We start from the raw sequence: 17,061 nt of genomic DNA on the forward strand, positions 1-17,061 counted from the left end.
TGGTCAAGGGCTGGCAAGCACTAACCCTAGAAGCTGGTCGGGGGGTTGAGGGTAATGAAACAAATATCATGAAGTGTATACACACACAAGTATAGAATACCATTTCGCATTTTATTCCTGGTCTGTCTTCCTAGTCTGTCACAATCCGGTTACAGGTGTGTTTATGATGGGAAGGGACTACCTTTCCTGTTCCTACATACATACCATTCCTCCTTTCTTGACTGTCTACTGTAGCTTCATCATTCCTCCTTCATTACTATCCACTGTATCATCACCATTGTTTCCACCTGCCCCTCTCCACCATCGTCAGATTCATTAGTCGCATCGTATACATCCCCAACGCAGAGCCGCGCCTCAAAACCAGAGATCTTCTGTGTCTTTTTTTTTCCCCTTTTCTGCTTCATTGTCTATTGTCTTCATCACTTGCCACTCTCATCCCCTGCACTATCACCGCCGCCGCCGCCGCCGCCGAATAAACTCACGCGACGTACAGCTGTAGCTTTCCTCTGTGCGAAGATTTGATTCATAGCTTGAGAGGAAGAAGACGACAAGGCTTGACCTATTCTGACCACGGACGGATGTGACACGGACGGTTGGGGTATAGGTACCGGGGCTGTACTGTCTTCTGCGGCATCTATGATTCGAGCGGGCTCGGAGGGGTTTTCGATTAAAGTATTGCGTAGCATATCTGTGCTTGTCGTTTTTTGTTTCTTTGAGGGCGTTGCTGTCGTATTCTGGTCGTCTTCGGGTATTGCTTTTGCTGCGGTTCTTTTCTTGTTGCTGCTGCTGCTCAGAAGTTCGTTGGTTCCTTTGCTATGTTTCTCGTCTTTGATCGTCGCATTGTTTTTCTTCTTCCACGTTGCCCAGCCGGCTCGACTCCACAGCTGCTGAGGGTCCGCGAGCAAAGCGACGTTGTGGTTCCTGTCTTCGTCCGAGATGGGCAATGGTCTCGCCTGCTGGATGATTTCTTTGATCCCTCGGTCATCGTCTAGCATCTTTGCGTCACTGTGCTCTGCTCGCGTCATGCGCCGGGCTCGCTCGAACATTTCCTCTTCGATGGTGCCTTCTAGTATCAGCGTCTCGACGACCACGGGCTTCGTCTGTCCGATTCTGTGCGCGCGTTTGATGGCTTGCGCTTCGATTTGCGGGCGGCAGAAGTTGATGAAGAAGACCCGCGATGCGGAGGATACGTTTAGACCGTAGGCTGCTTGACGGACGTCCATTAGTAACACGCGGTAGCTGGAGTCTTTGTCGAAGAGCACGATGTATTCTGATTTCTTCACTGGAGACAGCGTGCGTTCGTAGATGAGGTGGTTGATGTGCAGGAGCTCTAATGCCTGCGCTATGTAGTAGGCTGAGTTGTCCCCGTCATAGAAGACGAGAATCTTCTCATCGCGGTATAAGCTCCAGATCTTGGACATCAGGTAGCTCAATTTTGCAGATGTGGTGCCCGTCACGGAGGTTTTGAGGAGGGGAGAGTTCGCTGGTAGCTCCTGAGGCTCGCCGCTTTGGTCATGAGTACTTGTGCGTGCCGCGCTGACACTCTTGTTCTTTGGCGTAGATCGCTTGGTACCGTCTTCTCTGGCAGGCATGTTGTGCCGGCGATGATCGAATTTTGATTGAACACTAACACTAGACGAAGGGACACCACCTTTGGCAAGAATCGATTTCTTCTCGTGTCCATCAGCTGCATCTGGCTGTTGCGTGCGTAAAATCTTCAACGCGCGCAGACCTGTTCCAGCTAACCCGCTAGTTGGATCTTCTGACTCTGCTTGCTGGTTGACAAATGCTTGCGCTTCGAGCAACTGCGTCACGCCACAGAGGAAAGCTTGACCTTCGTTGAACGACCAGAATTCTGCGCAGTCCTCCGGCCAGTCATTCACGGATAAGCCCACTTCATGGGATCTGCTGAGCGCCGTCCAGCAAGGAGACGATAGCATCGACTTTGCCTCTTCTACACATTGTTTCAACAAGGCTCGATCCTCGGCGGTGCAACCGGTGTTGACTTTCGCAAGATAGCGCTCACTGTTGCCGATGGTAGCAAGAATATCTGCTTCACTGAAGCCAGTCCATGTAAAGGCACTCTGCCGCAGGTTATAGACCAGTTGATACCGCTCTTTCTGACTGTTGGGGTGGAACAGATAATCCGTGTCGGTGCGTTCACTAGTTACCGCGTTCGCAGTCAGGACGAAGTTGAAAGCGTTTGCTGTGTATTTGTCGAATAGGCATGGCTTGAGACGCACTATCCGATGCTCCAAGGGTGGGAGGACAATGTCGCGCTCGATATCCTCAGGCTGTGTCTTCACAACTATACTCTCTAGCGTGCGCCCTAGACTTTTTGAAAATGCGGCAATGCCGATCTTGGTACGTGGATCTTCGAATCTGTAGATGTCGTATTTCCATTCCGCTGAACGCTCCTCGGATGCGGTCCAAGGCCGGATCTTGAGGAAATGGGTGACCAGCTCCCCAAGGCTACGTATCGCACCACTCGTGTCTTCCTTCACGTTGAATTTCCTCCTCTGTGCAAGTGCACCTCGGCGCTGTTCATCTGGGACAGTCGTAGGGTCGGACGTGATCGAGTCCAGCTCAACGCCTAAAAGATCCTTCGCTGGAGTGCCACTCACTACCCATCGGTGATCAGTCACTACCATCTGATTGGCAACGTGCGCAGCCACAGATCTCGAAGAAGAGAAGAAATGGCCTTCATCGATGATGAGTCGAAGAAAGTGTATGTGTTTGAGCGGCGAGTCGTACAAATCTTCTTCTCGAAGACATGTGCAGTCGCGTCTCCGACTGGCGCCGATGTAAGGACAATTGCATGAAACAGGATATCGTACTTGTCGTCTGCCTTGACGATCTGACCCATCCTTGTGTTCTTGCTCGAATCTGGTCCGGCTAAACAGGATCACGTCGTACAATGTAAGTTCCTTGCGATCGGGTAGATCTGTCTTTGGGTCATCCATGAACAAGACGCTGAGAGCATCTTTCTCCACATGCTTGTCCATCTCCGCTCTCCACTGAGCAAACAAGTTTCGGGGAACAACAATAATCGTGGTAGAGGCAAGCATGAGGCGCTTCGGAGGCGGTGTGGTAGTCTTTCGATTCCATCGTATTGGCTCTTGTGGTATCTCGTATATGGGCGCATTTTGGCGCAGCAGCTTTATGCAGCCCTCCATGTATTCGCCAGTCCTCGCAGCATGATCCGCGAAGAAAGTTTTCCATGGCGCCGAATGCTTATTCACAGAGGAAACAGCCATCTCTGCCAGACTCCCTACTCGAGATCTCTTACGAATGGTCTCGTACTGTGCTGGAACCTTTGGCAGATAGCCCTTAGTGGTCAGTATCAGAGCGATACACATCACCGTTTTACCAAGGCCCATGGTCTCTGCTAATATGCCTCCCTTACAAGACTCGTAGTACTTGGGAGATCGGAAGAAGACAGCCTCGCGAGGTCCATAGAAATACATGGAGCCATCTGGGGCTATCCTTTGTTCTAGGCGGGGGTCCAGTTCTAACCTAGACTCGCTTTCACGTTGAAGCATCAGTCCCGCGGATCTCCTTTGGTATGGATACAAGACAGATCTTAGTCCCGGGAGATCGTATGTGTGATCGAGGAGGTGCCCTAACGCCTCGCGATGAAAGTGCGACGTGACATGCTCAGGACTAGGAGCTGGCGATTTAAGGGTGTTGAACATATAGTACAAAGAACCCTCATCTGCTGCTGCTAACGGGTCGAAAGCCACATGATTTCCTGCGATATACTTGCCTTCCCACGTTGCGGGAGAAACATCAAGCTCTCTGACTAAGGAGTGCACAGCCCTTGACAATACCTTACTGGAGTGGTCGACGTATCTATTTCCGACATCACCTGGTAAAAAGTAAAGACGACTGATATGAGCAGAGCCAGTGCAATTTGCTGATACTCGGATCCAGGCGTTCTCAAGGAGTTTCGTAATTCCCTGAACAAGTTTATCAGGTAGACCCGGAATGCTGGCTGGTCTGGTGACTTCCTTCCATTTATGGCAACAGAGATTGGAATGATCCGTGACAGTCTTGGTTTCTTGTACGAGGCAACCAAGAGGTATATAGTTTTTGATATCTTGAAAGAAACGTGATGCTTCCGGCGATCGTGGGACTGTGTTGAAAGTCGACGTCTTGGCAGGAACTGGTGTAAGTGGCGATACTGAAGTTGCGGGTGTATCAAGATCGGAGTCTCGGTGATCATCCAAGTCTACAACGACTACCGGTCTAGAGTGGTCGGCCATTGTGAAGCCTTTTAGATCGTGTCTTACAACGACGATGATCGCATCTTATGACCTGTAGAGCTTCGATTGGAGGCGACGAAGTGGCAACCGAATGCTTGAACTTCAGGATCTAGAGTCCTCCGCGACGGAACCAGTGATACAAATCGGCTTTCCACATCAATTTCATGTATACATGGCAAAGGAAAGAGGTCTGAATCAATAAAGCAGCGTAGATCAGACAGGGTACTGTCGGTACGTTATCTTCACATGGATTATATCTTCTAGAGATGACTAGCGCATGCAGGTGAAGCGAAAGGTAGGTTTGCAGAAGTCTTGGGATGCCAAGAGTACTAGACCATCCTTCCTCGAATGGAAGGTACAATGCAATACTAAGGTATCTGGTCAAGCCAACGACATATGTTGACTTTCATGAGAAGTATTGATCAAATAACACAAAACCATTAGTCTCCTCGGACAAGCATGTCGAGCGGCAGGGTAAATGCTGGTAACAAAGTGATATCTAGAGGACAAGGAAATAAAAAAACGCCTCAGCTCATGCATTATGTTTCGCGTCCTCAAGAGGAGCTCGATTCTAGAACGAATCTTCAGACTCCCGCCTGTCGAACCATCGTCCCCAAACACCCTTTGAGCCCTCGCTACCTGCGTAGCCGCTCTCTTCTTCCTCCCACTTCAGTCTCTCCACCCTTCTGCGTGCGTTGTATGCGCGCGTAAAGCGCCAGATTTCTGTATCTGCCAGGTTCCATGCTTCAACGACATCTCTGATCTGTACTACCTGTCGAACGTTATTCTTCAGAGCGGCCCTAGCTTTGTCGAGTAAAGTCTTCTCCCTCATCAATTCCACATGATCAGGCACCTTGCCTTCCGGCTTCGGAGGTGGAGGTCGACGTTCAGGGCCGGGAACTGGTGTCTCTGACTTTCCATCATCCGCAAGCTCTGATGGCACGGGGAAGCCGAAAGTCCAAGCAAGGTCCTTCCTGTAGGTCTCGGAGTCGGTGTACTCGGCTGTAAGCCAAAGGGAATGAGACGATCCATAGTCGGAAGCTATTGCATCTTTTACATGGATCAGACGTGCGAAACTACTTAGGCCAATCCCTAGTAATTCTTTCGTGGTAGCTATAATCCATGTATCGCGCTGAGTCTGACGGCGGATGAAACGAATCGTGAGGGCTTCTGTTTGGTGCTGTAGCGAGGCAAATGTATATGGATGAGGAACGGTTCCGATGGTGAAGAGGGTAGAAGTGTTGCGGAAGACGGACGGTTGGCTGATGAGCATGGGATGGCTGCTGACGCATGGCTGGCATCGGTCTTTGTTGGGCGGGCACGATGCAGGATATGGCGAGGTCGTGCATTGCGACAGATTACGCGCAAGATCGACAGCTGGCTTGACTAGGTGAGTGGAATGATCTGGAAGCGGATTGAGTACAGCAATGCCGGAGGAGAAGGTATTCTGCCAGGTCATATGAAGATGGGATGTGATCAATTGAGCCAGCGAGTGAAGGCCCTCTGCGCGACCGTCCTTGATCATGAGCTTTTCGGAGATGCCTTTGTACTTCTTTACTATATTGACAGTCGAGTAGAACGCTATCCCGTCGTGTTGAGGATCGACCTTGAACGTGTCATCAGGTGCGACATCAACAAGTGATTTGCCCTTGATGGGCTGTTTCAGATCTAATGCTGTCTGAATGGCTTTGTTGATGGAATCTTTGCCTCCGGTGAACAGGCCGCTTTCGAGGCCTTCGTATCTGGTCAAGTCAGGATACACCCCACGTCGCAAGAAAGAGAGAAGTGGATCGGTGTGAGGTGCCATGGGAAGGACAAGCCAATTGACAAGGATTCCATTTCCCATGTTTCCCCATGCGAGCCAGCGCATGAGATCATTCTCGAGTTCGGCCTCGAGCTCGAGATTCTGGAGTTTGCGATAGAGGGGGTTATTGATGGCTTCGGCCCTTCCTAAGACAATAGGCCTGAAACCCTGTGCCCACCAGGCTCGTCTCCAAATAAGCAGGAGGCGATGTGTGGCATCCTTTGAATCTTCATCCTTGTCCCACTCCGTATCATAAAAGGTATAGATTGGCGGTCTCTTGTTGAGTGGTGGTAGGACTGCTCGGTTCTCGTCCAATGTGATGGAAGAGGAGAAGGGGTTCATCCACTTGAAATCGCTGAACCATCTCGCCTCTCCGCTGGTACTGTTCGCTTGTTCCGGCGGAGGCGCATGGGCAGGAGCTCTGAAGGGGTTGAGAGATCCTGCCGATGGCAGCTTTGGTAGTTGTTTGGGGAGATATTTGGCGGCTCCTTGTGCAGTTTCCTGGATATTTTCTGCGTATGGTACTTCGTAGGAGGTGTTGCCAAAGAAGACGATGCAGAGGACAACAAAGAGGGCTAAGCTGGTGACAATCTGGAGTCGTCGTGGGAGGTATGAACACGGATTGAGCCTTCGTGGTGCCATGATGGACGACGTTGGCCAAACCTGGCCGTGGCCTTGCAGTCTATCAATGCAGCATGCGCTGGTCAAGACGGTCTTGGGAAGATCTCAGATCTCAGATCTCAGACCAGCTCCGGGCACTGCGTGGCTGAGTTCTGCCGGTGCAAGTGTCAGTATATCAATTTGTATACTCTACAGGTCCAGGCGCGATATGCGATATGCAACCCCGTAGATGTGGCGGGCCGTCGAGCTTCGGTGTTGAGATACCAAGAGCTATAGAGAGAACTTGCTGACTGACTCAACAAGAATCCTCAAATGTGCAAAGTACACAAGGTAAGACACGATTAATTATCCAGGAGAGCTTGTATTCGCGACAATTAACGAGAGCCGCGCAAGCTAGACATGGTTCTGATGGCGTATATCTTGTACAGTACTGTATGCACATCCCATACCTTGTCGTCCGTGCGTCTCCCCACACGCGCACAGGAGTCGACTCGCGCGTTTTGCAGTATAAAATCTCAACTCATTGTTCTTGATGCCGCTTCTCTAACAACCGTCCTTTTCAAGATAGTCAAGCCAAAGGACATCTTGAATTCTGAGAGAGTGGTCGTTTTCGACTTCGCATCTTCGTGGTATTCTGGTCGCAATAATCTACTGACAGGTATGTTTATCCCCCTTGTTCAACACCCATCTCCGCATTGATGATAAAACTTCATGCACCACGCAGAGGCCTCCGGGCTTTGCTGAGAAACACCATATCAAAATATCTGAGCATTCTTATCCTCCTTGCATATTCACCATTGATCTTTGCTGGAGCGACGCTGACAGTGTCGCAACAGTGAGAAGTGAGAACAACGCCATAGCTGATAGCGACAGAAGCTTCATACTCAATCGTTCGGCGCGTTCGCTATACTTGTCTTAGTCAATCTTTCTCAATGCCAATAACTTTCTCCATGCTCATTCCAACCTTCGGGCTCTCGAACCGGCGAACTAGTCTCTTAGAGTTTTTCTGCTGCCGTCAAGTCCTGTGATCCTCTTTGCCCTCAATGCTTTGCGCTCTCGCTTCGAAGTCCTCGCCGTACCATGATTGCTCGAAATCGACGAGTGATCGACTGCTGATGTTATCGAGGCGGTACTTCAATTGTGCATTTCTGATTAATTCTCAAACTCCTCCTCCAATTCGAACATGTGCTTAAGCGACGTTATATCCCCTCTCGTCTGAACATCAAACAACGGTTCCATCTTCAACCAGCAAGTCGCTCTCGCTGCAATCAGGTGATAGTCGTTCGGAGGGGATCCTACATTGACAATCGTGCAGTTTACTCGTTTCCGTTATAAGTCGAACGTCAGACCCACTGGTGCAAACAAAAGTAGCTATTAATGGAACGACTGACATGAACCGTTTACATCTCAAAAATAGACAAAATGTAGGGATGGCGATCCTTCATGCAAACGACTGTGCCAACCATAACACTGCCACAACTGCTTTCATTTCCACCCTGACTAGTACTCGTGCCAACCCACACGGAATGATCATGTCCGGTGCTACTGTGCAGACATGGCGAGCTACTGTATCTGTCTCGCACGCTCGCCTAGAAGTATCTATGAACGCTTAGAAATGTGCCCATCAGCCGCGCAGGAACCCCTGATATTGCGACCGCGGCTGTTTATGTGCAGCTCTGAGCACCGAGCGCACATCGCGGTCCCGATTTGGCAGGAATGCTTGTCTAAATGCCATCGAAGCGAGGAGCGAGACAAGATATAAGAAGCGCCCGATGGAGATATCGTTCTTCTACACGAGTAACTGTGAAAACCTCACTTGACCATTTTTTCCCCAAAACAAAACAAGCGCTTTTCCTGATACTCACTCACCGACGAAAGCACACTACCGATCCTCCCACAACAATGGCATCCGCAAAAGTCCTCATCACCATCCTATACCCCGTCAAGGAAGGCTCTACATTCAACCTCGAATACTACACGACAAAGCACATGCCCTTGGCCAAGGAGATCTGGGGCAGCGGATCCGACGGCCTGCTCTCGAGCGCCGTATACAGCCTGGACCCGAGCTCTGGCTTCGTCGTTCAGACCGTCACTGGCTGGAAGGACATGGCGGCTTTCCAGGCGGCCATGACCCACGAGAGAAGCAAGGAGTTGATCGAGGATGTCAAGAACTTTTGCGAGGTCGAGCCGAAGCTGTTGGTTGGCAATCTTGCTTAGAGGGCTGGGGAACAGGATACATGGTGCTGTTTCCGTTGTCGCTGATTGATCATTACGAGGGACGACCTTTGGGAAGAGAAGCTTGATAATGGAGCCTTCGTTTTCGCACACTAGGCACATGTGATTGCCTTGTGGGCCACGTTGTTGTCTCCTGAGCGCATATTATCCAAGTCTTAGAGAAGCCTGCGCTTGTTCATACGGGAAGGACGAGAAAGCTCCACTTAGGTGCATGCGTCGAAGCCACTGTGATAGCCACATACAGCTCTGCAAGTGCTAAAACCAAAGTACCAAAGGATAGCCTTTCTGTGCGGCCGTAGCCATATCGCCTTATCAGGTCTCCTAATAGCCAAATCAAGACTCACAGCCTGCCGAACATATCTCACGATAGTCAAAAGTCCAGTCTGCGTGTCGAAGTTCAGACCTGACCATGACATCATAGATTAGGAGACCGGGAGTGTAACTTCCGTCACACCTCAACACCTCAATCATGCCGCAACTAAGAGATCCTGCACCCCCGCCAACGCAAAATGCTGTGGACTGGGAATACACGAACTTCCGACCAACCATACATATAAGATCAGTAATGCGCACGGCATTTTATAATCCATTGAGCGCAGCAGGTCGGTACCGCACATTGGTGTAGTGCCCAGCCGGAGGCAGCACATGTCGGTAGTGAACATACAGAATCAGGGTTCTGTGTAAGGTAAGGTACAGCAAGTACCTCTAAATTGCGGGGAGGAGGAGGGGCGGGGCCCGACAGCATCTTGCCCACAAGCCATATCAAACCAAAAAGTCGACCTGTCAATTCGAGTTGCCGCTCATCTTTCCTTATTTCCAGCACTCACTTCGCTGTTGCCGGTGATTTGGACGGCGTGTGTGTGTGTGTGTGTGCGTGTGCTGTGATTACTCACTTTCCCTCCAAATCGGAGTACCGGTGTACAACAGTTCCCCGACACCATGCATGTAAACTGGTCATGAGGCAGAACGCAGAAAAATGTGCGCTTAGAACCGGATCAAATCCGTGACTAGCAAGAGGGAAAAGGGACTAAAAAAAAGCCTCGAGCCTGCTACGAGCTGGCATATATCTACCACGAGGCGCGAGAACGATTCTTTTACCTGTTTCTGCGTTTCTGCGTGTTAGGGTACAGGGCGAGCGGGGACCTGTTTCCATCGTCAATAATGTCAGCAAATCCGATCCGGCCAATAGCGCATCCGACCCCTCGATTGAAGAGCAACGGTACCCTGAGGCAACAGTATCAGCATCAACCAGGCGGCGGCGGCGGTGGTAGCGGACCGCCTGCGCAGGGATACAGGGCTGCGTCAGAAGAGGAGACGGTCCAAGATCGTCATCAACGCAATCAAGCCGCGAGCATTCTAGCAAACTACGAGCAGCTAGTATGGCTTGCGATGGCTAGGAACGAGGTAAGATCTACCCAATTCCTGGCTTGAGCCGTCGATTTGTCTCGTTTCTCGTGGACTGCTCGTATCAGAGACAATAAACTGAACATATTCCAGTCAATTGTGCAGACTCGACTATACTACGAAGCCATCCTCGCGGGCCTGCCCACTACTGATCCCGATGTCGAGTGGCCAACAGAATATCAGAGCGCTAGCAAAGACGCACAAGGTAGGAGCCCAGCGGGAAAGGGAAAAGCAAGGGCTGTAGGCGAGGGGTCCTCAAAGCACAAAAACGCGGGTGAGGGTGGTTCTTCTTCATCGGCGAAGAAAAGAGATAGAGATCGGGGAAGTGGTCGAAGAAGCCTCGGGGCTTGAGTCCCTACATGAAGCATGGATGCGAAAGGATAGAAGGATGTATCGCTGTCTAACCCATTTTACGGATGATGTCGGCCACAATTGTTGATACCCTTGAGCAGTGGCCTCTATCGATGTCTGTTTTTGCTTGAATATACATTGCCATCTAGATCTAAGAATTAAAGCATTCCTTTAAGGACCTGGCAATATAGTTATTGTCTCGATATTACACCGATTTTCTACACCTGACGGAGGATGAATCGAATCAGCATCAGAAGCACCTCATCAATTCTTTCAGGAGTCGATTGAACGCATTGCAAAGGCGTCTGCTGCTTTACATGAAGCATATATCCGATGGATCGATCACACGATACCGGGAAGCATGGCAAACCTCTTGCGCTGATACTTGTCGCCAAACTCCTTGCGATATCTCTTCTCTTTCTTCCATGCCCAAGCAGCCATTTGTGCAACAGCGATGACAATGAAGAGTCCAGTGCTCAAGCTCCAAGTTGCAAGCCACATTCCCACCCAAGCGATGGTCTCGAACAGGTAGTTGGGGCAAGTGACGAGACCAAAGCCAAGACCTTTGGGAATGCCACGCTCCGTACCACCAGCAGATCTCAAACCACGCAGTGTCAAATGCGCATTCAGATTACCGAGCTCACCTACCAAGAACAATGCAATGGCAGCATACTTGATCAGAGGACTCGATGGAGCCGCAGTTGGCGCGTCGGGTCGGTTGATCCAGTAGGCGATGTTCAGGCCGCCGAAGATCCAGTAGTGACCGGAGTTCTTGAAGATGTTGAATGCCGGCATGGTGGCACTTGAGAAGCGATGGACGAAGATAGTCTCCAACTCGCGCTTGACAAAGTGCAAGGTGAGTAGAATAGTGGAAAGGGTCTGCATATCAGACGGCGCGCCGGCATTAGAGTAGATGTATGGCCTGAGGTAATAGAACAGGGGATAGAAGAGCACCGGTCCAAGATACTCGATGATGAAAACGGTCTGCCATGCTATCTGTGGGCCTGTGATGCAGTGTGTGAGCTTGCATCGTCGTCAATATATACATGTATGGAGTAGCTACCTAGGTCTTTGACCAGTACCACGCTGTCATTCTTCAGACCGGTTCGCTCGACAGTAAAGTCTTTGGCGTTGGGTATGAGTGCTCCGCCATCTTCGACTGTCAATCGAAGCCTGTGGATCGAAACACCTGCCTCGGCCGCCAGCCGGTGGTACAGGTCAGAGGTGTTGCCTTGCAGATATGCGCTGACAGTCTTGGGGAGCTTTCGGCTGATGGGTTTGCCTGAAGATTGTGGGTGCTTAGTTCAGACGTCATATGAATATGTGACAACTTTACGAACCCCTGGGTTTTACTGTCAACGTGATTGGTTTCGAAGCCATCTTGTCCGGCGTGGCTAGTGACTAGAAATGTGGTGTTTTGCCCGGTAAGATGCTATACTGGAAGGTACAAGTAACTCTGCTTTGATCGCCAACACCGCGCCAAGATCTGACATACTACAAGTATGATTATCGTGAGTGAAGCTCTTCGAGAATGGACAGTCGAACCGAGGCTTTCTTTCGAGTCTGACTTTGTTCAGCTTCGTGAGCTTAAACCGAAGCTTCACGCTTACATTTACCTCGAGGTACTGGACTCCTCATCCAGGCCACCCGTCGACAAGGTAAGGTAGCGAACGATGCGAGCCGTCTTTAGACACTGCCTCAAGTACCTCACTGTGGGGAACATTGGCAGTATAGTACAACAGAGCGGTGACCTCTGCAGCCTGAACGCCTTGATATTCAATTGCTCCAGCTACATTCCTCCTCATACTAAGCATGGTCTTCTACTGTTGACTACCGGGTTGTTACCTTCCACCACTTGCAGTAGCTATTCAGCCAAGTCACGACACAGTGGAGCCGGAAAAGCCGAGGCGTGCGCCTGCAAAGCCGAATGGCAGATCAGGCCCCCATTCAGGATGCAGCTCAGTCACCTTAGGTTCCCATCTGTGTTCACTAAACAGACACCATGGGTTGTGGGCCCACAAAGATTATGCGCGACCAGAAACAGGCGTTGTCGCGGTCTCTTTAAAGGGTAATCGGGTGGTGCGTTACTGGCTCCTAACTCTGGTGGCTTAGCGGCTGTACCTATTCTCAGCCGCAGCTACCATTTAGTATTTTGCTCTAAGGCACGACAGGCGAGAAAATTGATGCAGACGTGCTAATTACCAACAGATGTTATGCCTTAAAATGCCGTAAGCACCTCTCATGCTTGTGTCTTAGCGATTGAAACATATATATCCCGATGCGTGAACCCTGCTCTACATCGTGTCCAGCCTCAGCCGTTAATTGATCTGAAAGAGTATATGATACTCATTCTCGCTGAGTTCCATCCTACATTTCTATACCTTATCTCACACTTCGTTCGAGTCGGCGTGTTCTGCCCTGTCGATACCCTTACATATACCTATCACAACCATTGATTGAGTACCCACTATCCACATTGTATAAAAGGCAAGACAAGTCTCTGGCATCAGGTCTTCTGGATCTTTGTCTTGCAACATGATTTCCTTCATCCTTACACTGTTCGTGAGAACTTTTGTGTTCTTCTTCATCCGTCCAGCACAGAGTCTATTGGTCATAGTTGGGATCCAACCTCATACCCCGAGTCCCCCTAAGAGCACTAGCAATGGCGTGGTAGCTGTGAATGGACTGAACAAGCCAACTCCTGCTGATCCACCCGAGCCTCGAAAACTCTCTGGCTTCGAGGAGACACAGTCAAGGATTGACAGCGCGATTGCGCAGATGAGCAAACTCCTGAAAGCAATGAAAGCCCCTGTTTCTACTGGCACGGGAAACGGGGCCCCTTTGGAGGAAGCACCAAAAACTGGCATCACGAACGCAATCAAGGCAGTCCTCAATGACCTGTCTAGGCTGGGGTTCAATAACATGGAGAAGGTCGCAAAAATGGGACTCACACTCAAAGCTGGTGAAGACGTCGATGACCGAGAGTACCTGATGGAGTATCTCATCCAGGTTGGTGTGTGATTTCAACCCAGCTGCCTGGTTGCTGACTTTCTATCACAGGCCGCTGCAAAACTGCCGTCGGATCTGGTAGGAGAGAAGATCACGAATGACTTTGTTACGCAGCTTTGGGATGATTTGCAGCATCCACCGCAAGTGTAAGTATACTGTGACATTTGTGAGGTCTTATATGCTGATTCCTGAGCAGCTTCATGTCCGACAAGTATCAATACCGCTCAGCGGATGGCTCTAACAACGTAAATTCTCATCCTTCGAATATAATTTAGAGAATTGGCTAAAATTTCATAGAGTTATTTGCATCCCCAACTTGGCGCAGCGCATCAGTCCTATGCGCGCACTGTAAAGCCCACAAAGGTTCAGTCTGGAGAGCTCCCAGATCCTGGTATGCTGTTTGACCTGCTCATGGCAAGGGACCACCCTGTGGAGCATCCGAACAGGATCTCGAGTATGCTGTTCTACTTGGCATCGATTATCATTCATGATCTTTTCAGGACGAGCCACGAAGACTTTCGGATCTCTGATACCTCGTCATATCTCGATCTATCCCCGTTGTACGGAAGTGACGAAGGAGAGCAGCATCGTATGAGAACATTCAAAGACGGAAAGATCAAGCCTGATTGTTTCTCGGAGACACGTCTGCTTGCTTTTCCTCCAGGTGTTGGCACGCTACTCATCATGTTCAATCGTTTCCACAATTACACTGTTGAACAGATTGCACTAATCAACGAGGGCGGCCGCTTCACGCCTCCAGCAAAGAACCTTCCCGAAGAGAAATATCACAGAGCCTTAAAGAGGTACGACAACGACCTCTTCCAGACTGGTCGTTTGGTAACGTGTGGTCTTTACGTCAACATCATTCTTATTGACTATGTGCGAACCATTCTCAACCTCAACCGCACAGACGAGAACTGGCAGCTCAACCCCAGAGTCGAGGTCAAGGGTACTGCGCTCGGAACCGGTAACCAAGTCAGCGCCGAGTTCAATCTCGTCTATCGCTGGCATGCAGCTGTGTCCGACAAAGATGACAAATGGACACAGGCATTGTTTGCCGAGCTTTTTGATGGACAATCGCCAGAAAGTATTCCTCAAGGTGAGTTTCTGAAGAAACTTGGACACATGCAACGCGACACAGAGAAGCTTGAGCCCGAGGAGCGAGACTTCAATCACCTCAAACGCAAAGCAGATGGTACCTTCAGTGACGACGACTTGGTCAAGATCCTCGTCGAGAGCATTGAGGACTGTGCAAACACTTATGGTCCTCGAATGGTACCCACAGTCTTTAGACAGGTCGAGGTTTTGGGCATTAGACAGGCTCGTGCCTGGAACCTGGCTACTCTGAACGAATTCAGGAAGCATTTCCAGTTGAAGCCATATGCAAAGTTCTCCGAGATCACTTCGGACAAGGACGTCGCGCAGGTACTGGAGAAGCTGTATGATACCCCTGACGATGTCGAGATCTATCCTGGACTTGTTGTTGAAGATGCAAAGGAACCAATGGTACCTGGCTCCGGTCTCTGTCCGTCTTACACCACCTCGCGCGCCGTCCTCTCTGATGCGGTCGCGCTTGTGAGGGGTGACAGATTCTACACTGATTCCTATCATCCCAAAGCCCTCACTAATTGGGGCTTCAATGAGCAAACCTTTGATGTCAACGTTGACAACGGATGTGTCTTCTACAAGCTGATCTTGCGCGCCTTTCCCAATCACTTTGAGCCTGATTCGGTCTATGCGCATTATCCTCTGACGGTTCCGGATGAGATGAAGAAAGTTCTCACTGATCTCAAGAAAGCAAAGAAGTACTCGTTCTCAAGACCAGGCGCACTGCCCATACCGCAGGTGGTCTTTTCATATGACGCCGCTACAAGAATTGCTGGTGATCAAGAAACATTCAAGGTCACATGGGGTAAGGCTATGGAGTTCTTGATGGGCCCCACAGCGAAAAACTACATGCTGGCAGGGGACGGTGAGCCCAACAAGGAGTCTCGGACGCTGATGGAAAATGCCATGTACATGGGTCCGTACTCCAGGAGCATCCCCAAAGGCAACGAGAAATGGCTGCAAGAAGTGCGAAAGTTCTACGAAGACATCACGCACAAGCTGCTGAAGAAGAAGTCGTACAAGGTCGGCAAGGTCAATCAAGTCGATATTATCCGGGACGTCGGCAACATGGCTCACGTTTACTTCGCTGCCGAGATGTTCTCGCTTCCACTAAAGACAGACGAGAATCCTCACGGTGTCTTCTCGGAGTATGAGATGTACCTCGTCATGGCGGCGGTGTTCATCTGCGTGTTCTTCGACGTGGACCCTCCTTCTAGTTTCCCGCTGAGACAGGCAGCTCACGAAGCCACACAGCAATTAGGGAATCTCGTCTACCTCGAAGCGGCCTCGATCAAGACCACTGGGGACTTTACGAAGCTCATGCAGAATGTCCTGCACCCCTCCGATTCGAAGCTCAAGGACTACGGCGTCCACATGATCCAGCGTCTGCTCGCTTCAGGACTTCCAGTCAAGAACATTGTATGGGGCAACATCATAGCCACAGCTGGCGGCATGGTGGCCAATCAAGGCCAACTCCTCGGCCAAGTCCTCGACTTCCTATTCAGCAAAGACGGCCACAAATACCGCAGTGTTCTCCACGAGCTAGCTCTACAAGACACCCCTGAAGCCGACGATCGCATCATGCGCTACTTTCTCGAATTCTCCCGACTGCATGGCGAAACAGCGGTGGTGCGCGATGTCGCCAAAGCCGTGACGGTGCAAGACGGCGACCGCACGCTGCATCTCAGAGCAGGCGACCGCGTCTTGGTCAATTTCAAAGCCGCCTCCCGCGACCCCGTCGCCTTCCCGGATCCAGACGATATCCGACTCGATCGTCCAATCGATGGCTACATCCACTTGGGCTACGGACCTCACCAGTGTCTCGGATTGCCCATCGTCCGCGTGTCGTTGACAGCCATGCTGAAAGAGATCTTCAAGCTTGAAGGACTGACCCCGGCGCCAGTGTGGCCTGGTCCCGTCAGCAAGGTCAAGAAAGTGCTCAAGAAGTTCCCTGGCGGCGAGGGGCTGCCTGATGATTGGCAGTACCATGGGTACTTAACCGAGGATTGGGATCAGTACTTTCCGTTTCCTACCAGTAAGTTTCCCTGTCTCCTTTTCTTTGATTTTCAGCTGGAGAACGACGGAGCTAATGAGCTTGTGATAGGTCTCAAAGTACACTACAAAGACACAAAGTAGTGATGTTTTGGGCTCTCTGGGTCTTTGCATGACTTGGGTGCAGTAAATTTATCAAGACTGAGTTGACGACATGGCTGATGAGGATATACATCACGTAAAAGAACCACAATTCTTTGCTTTCATTATACA

The 17,061-nt window shown here is 50.4% G+C and overlaps 6 protein-coding genes across 6 annotated transcripts; 3 read left to right on the forward strand and 3 right to left on the reverse strand.

Moving 5' to 3' along the window:
- Positions 1–419: 419 nt before the first annotated feature.
- On the reverse strand, positions 420–4,265 carry AAFC00_002074 (uncharacterized protein; the record flags this gene model as incomplete). The annotated part of the gene is made up of 1 exon (XM_069341349.1): positions 420–4,265. One exon carries the CDS (start codon positions 4,263–4,265, stop codon positions 420–422), a length of 3,846 nt encoding a protein of 1,281 aa, XP_069201424.1.
- Positions 4,266–4,836: 571 nt separating this feature from the next.
- AAFC00_002075 (uncharacterized protein) lies at positions 4,837–6,711 on the reverse strand (the record flags this gene model as incomplete). The annotated part of the gene is made up of 1 exon (XM_069341350.1): positions 4,837–6,711. The coding sequence occupies one exon, from the start codon at positions 6,709–6,711 to the stop codon at positions 4,837–4,839; it is 1,875 nt and encodes a 624-aa protein (XP_069201425.1).
- A 1,881-nt stretch (positions 6,712–8,592) lies between these two features.
- On the forward strand, positions 8,593–8,907 carry AAFC00_002076 (uncharacterized protein; the record flags this gene model as incomplete). Its single annotated transcript, XM_069341351.1, has 1 exon — positions 8,593–8,907. One exon carries the CDS (start codon positions 8,593–8,595, stop codon positions 8,905–8,907), a length of 315 nt encoding a protein of 104 aa, XP_069201426.1.
- Positions 8,908–10,086: 1,179 nt separating this feature from the next.
- Positions 10,087–10,680, forward strand: AAFC00_002077 (uncharacterized protein; the record flags this gene model as incomplete). Its single annotated transcript, XM_069347978.1, has 2 exons — positions 10,087–10,329; positions 10,423–10,680. 2 exons carry the CDS (start codon positions 10,087–10,089, stop codon positions 10,678–10,680), a joined length of 501 nt encoding a protein of 166 aa, XP_069201427.1.
- Positions 10,681–11,022: 342 nt separating this feature from the next.
- Positions 11,023–12,060, reverse strand: AAFC00_002078 (uncharacterized protein; the record flags this gene model as incomplete). Its single annotated transcript, XM_069341352.1, has 3 exons — positions 11,023–11,684; positions 11,744–11,962; positions 12,021–12,060. 3 exons carry the CDS (start codon positions 12,058–12,060, stop codon positions 11,023–11,025), a joined length of 921 nt encoding a protein of 306 aa, XP_069201428.1.
- A 1,155-nt stretch (positions 12,061–13,215) lies between these two features.
- On the forward strand, positions 13,216–16,932 carry AAFC00_002079 (uncharacterized protein; the record flags this gene model as incomplete). The annotated part of the gene is made up of 5 exons (XM_069341353.1): positions 13,216–13,689; positions 13,741–13,835; positions 13,886–13,934; positions 13,987–16,831; positions 16,901–16,932. 5 exons carry the CDS (start codon positions 13,216–13,218, stop codon positions 16,930–16,932), a joined length of 3,495 nt encoding a protein of 1,164 aa, XP_069201429.1.
- Positions 16,933–17,061: the final 129 nt, after the last annotated feature.

This window comes from Neodothiora populina (genome assembly GCF_041146345.1).
Source record: "Neodothiora populina strain CPC 39397 chromosome Unknown canker_contig_14, whole genome shotgun sequence".
NCBI lineage: Eukaryota > Fungi > Ascomycota > Dothideomycetes > Dothideales > Dothioraceae > Neodothiora > Neodothiora populina.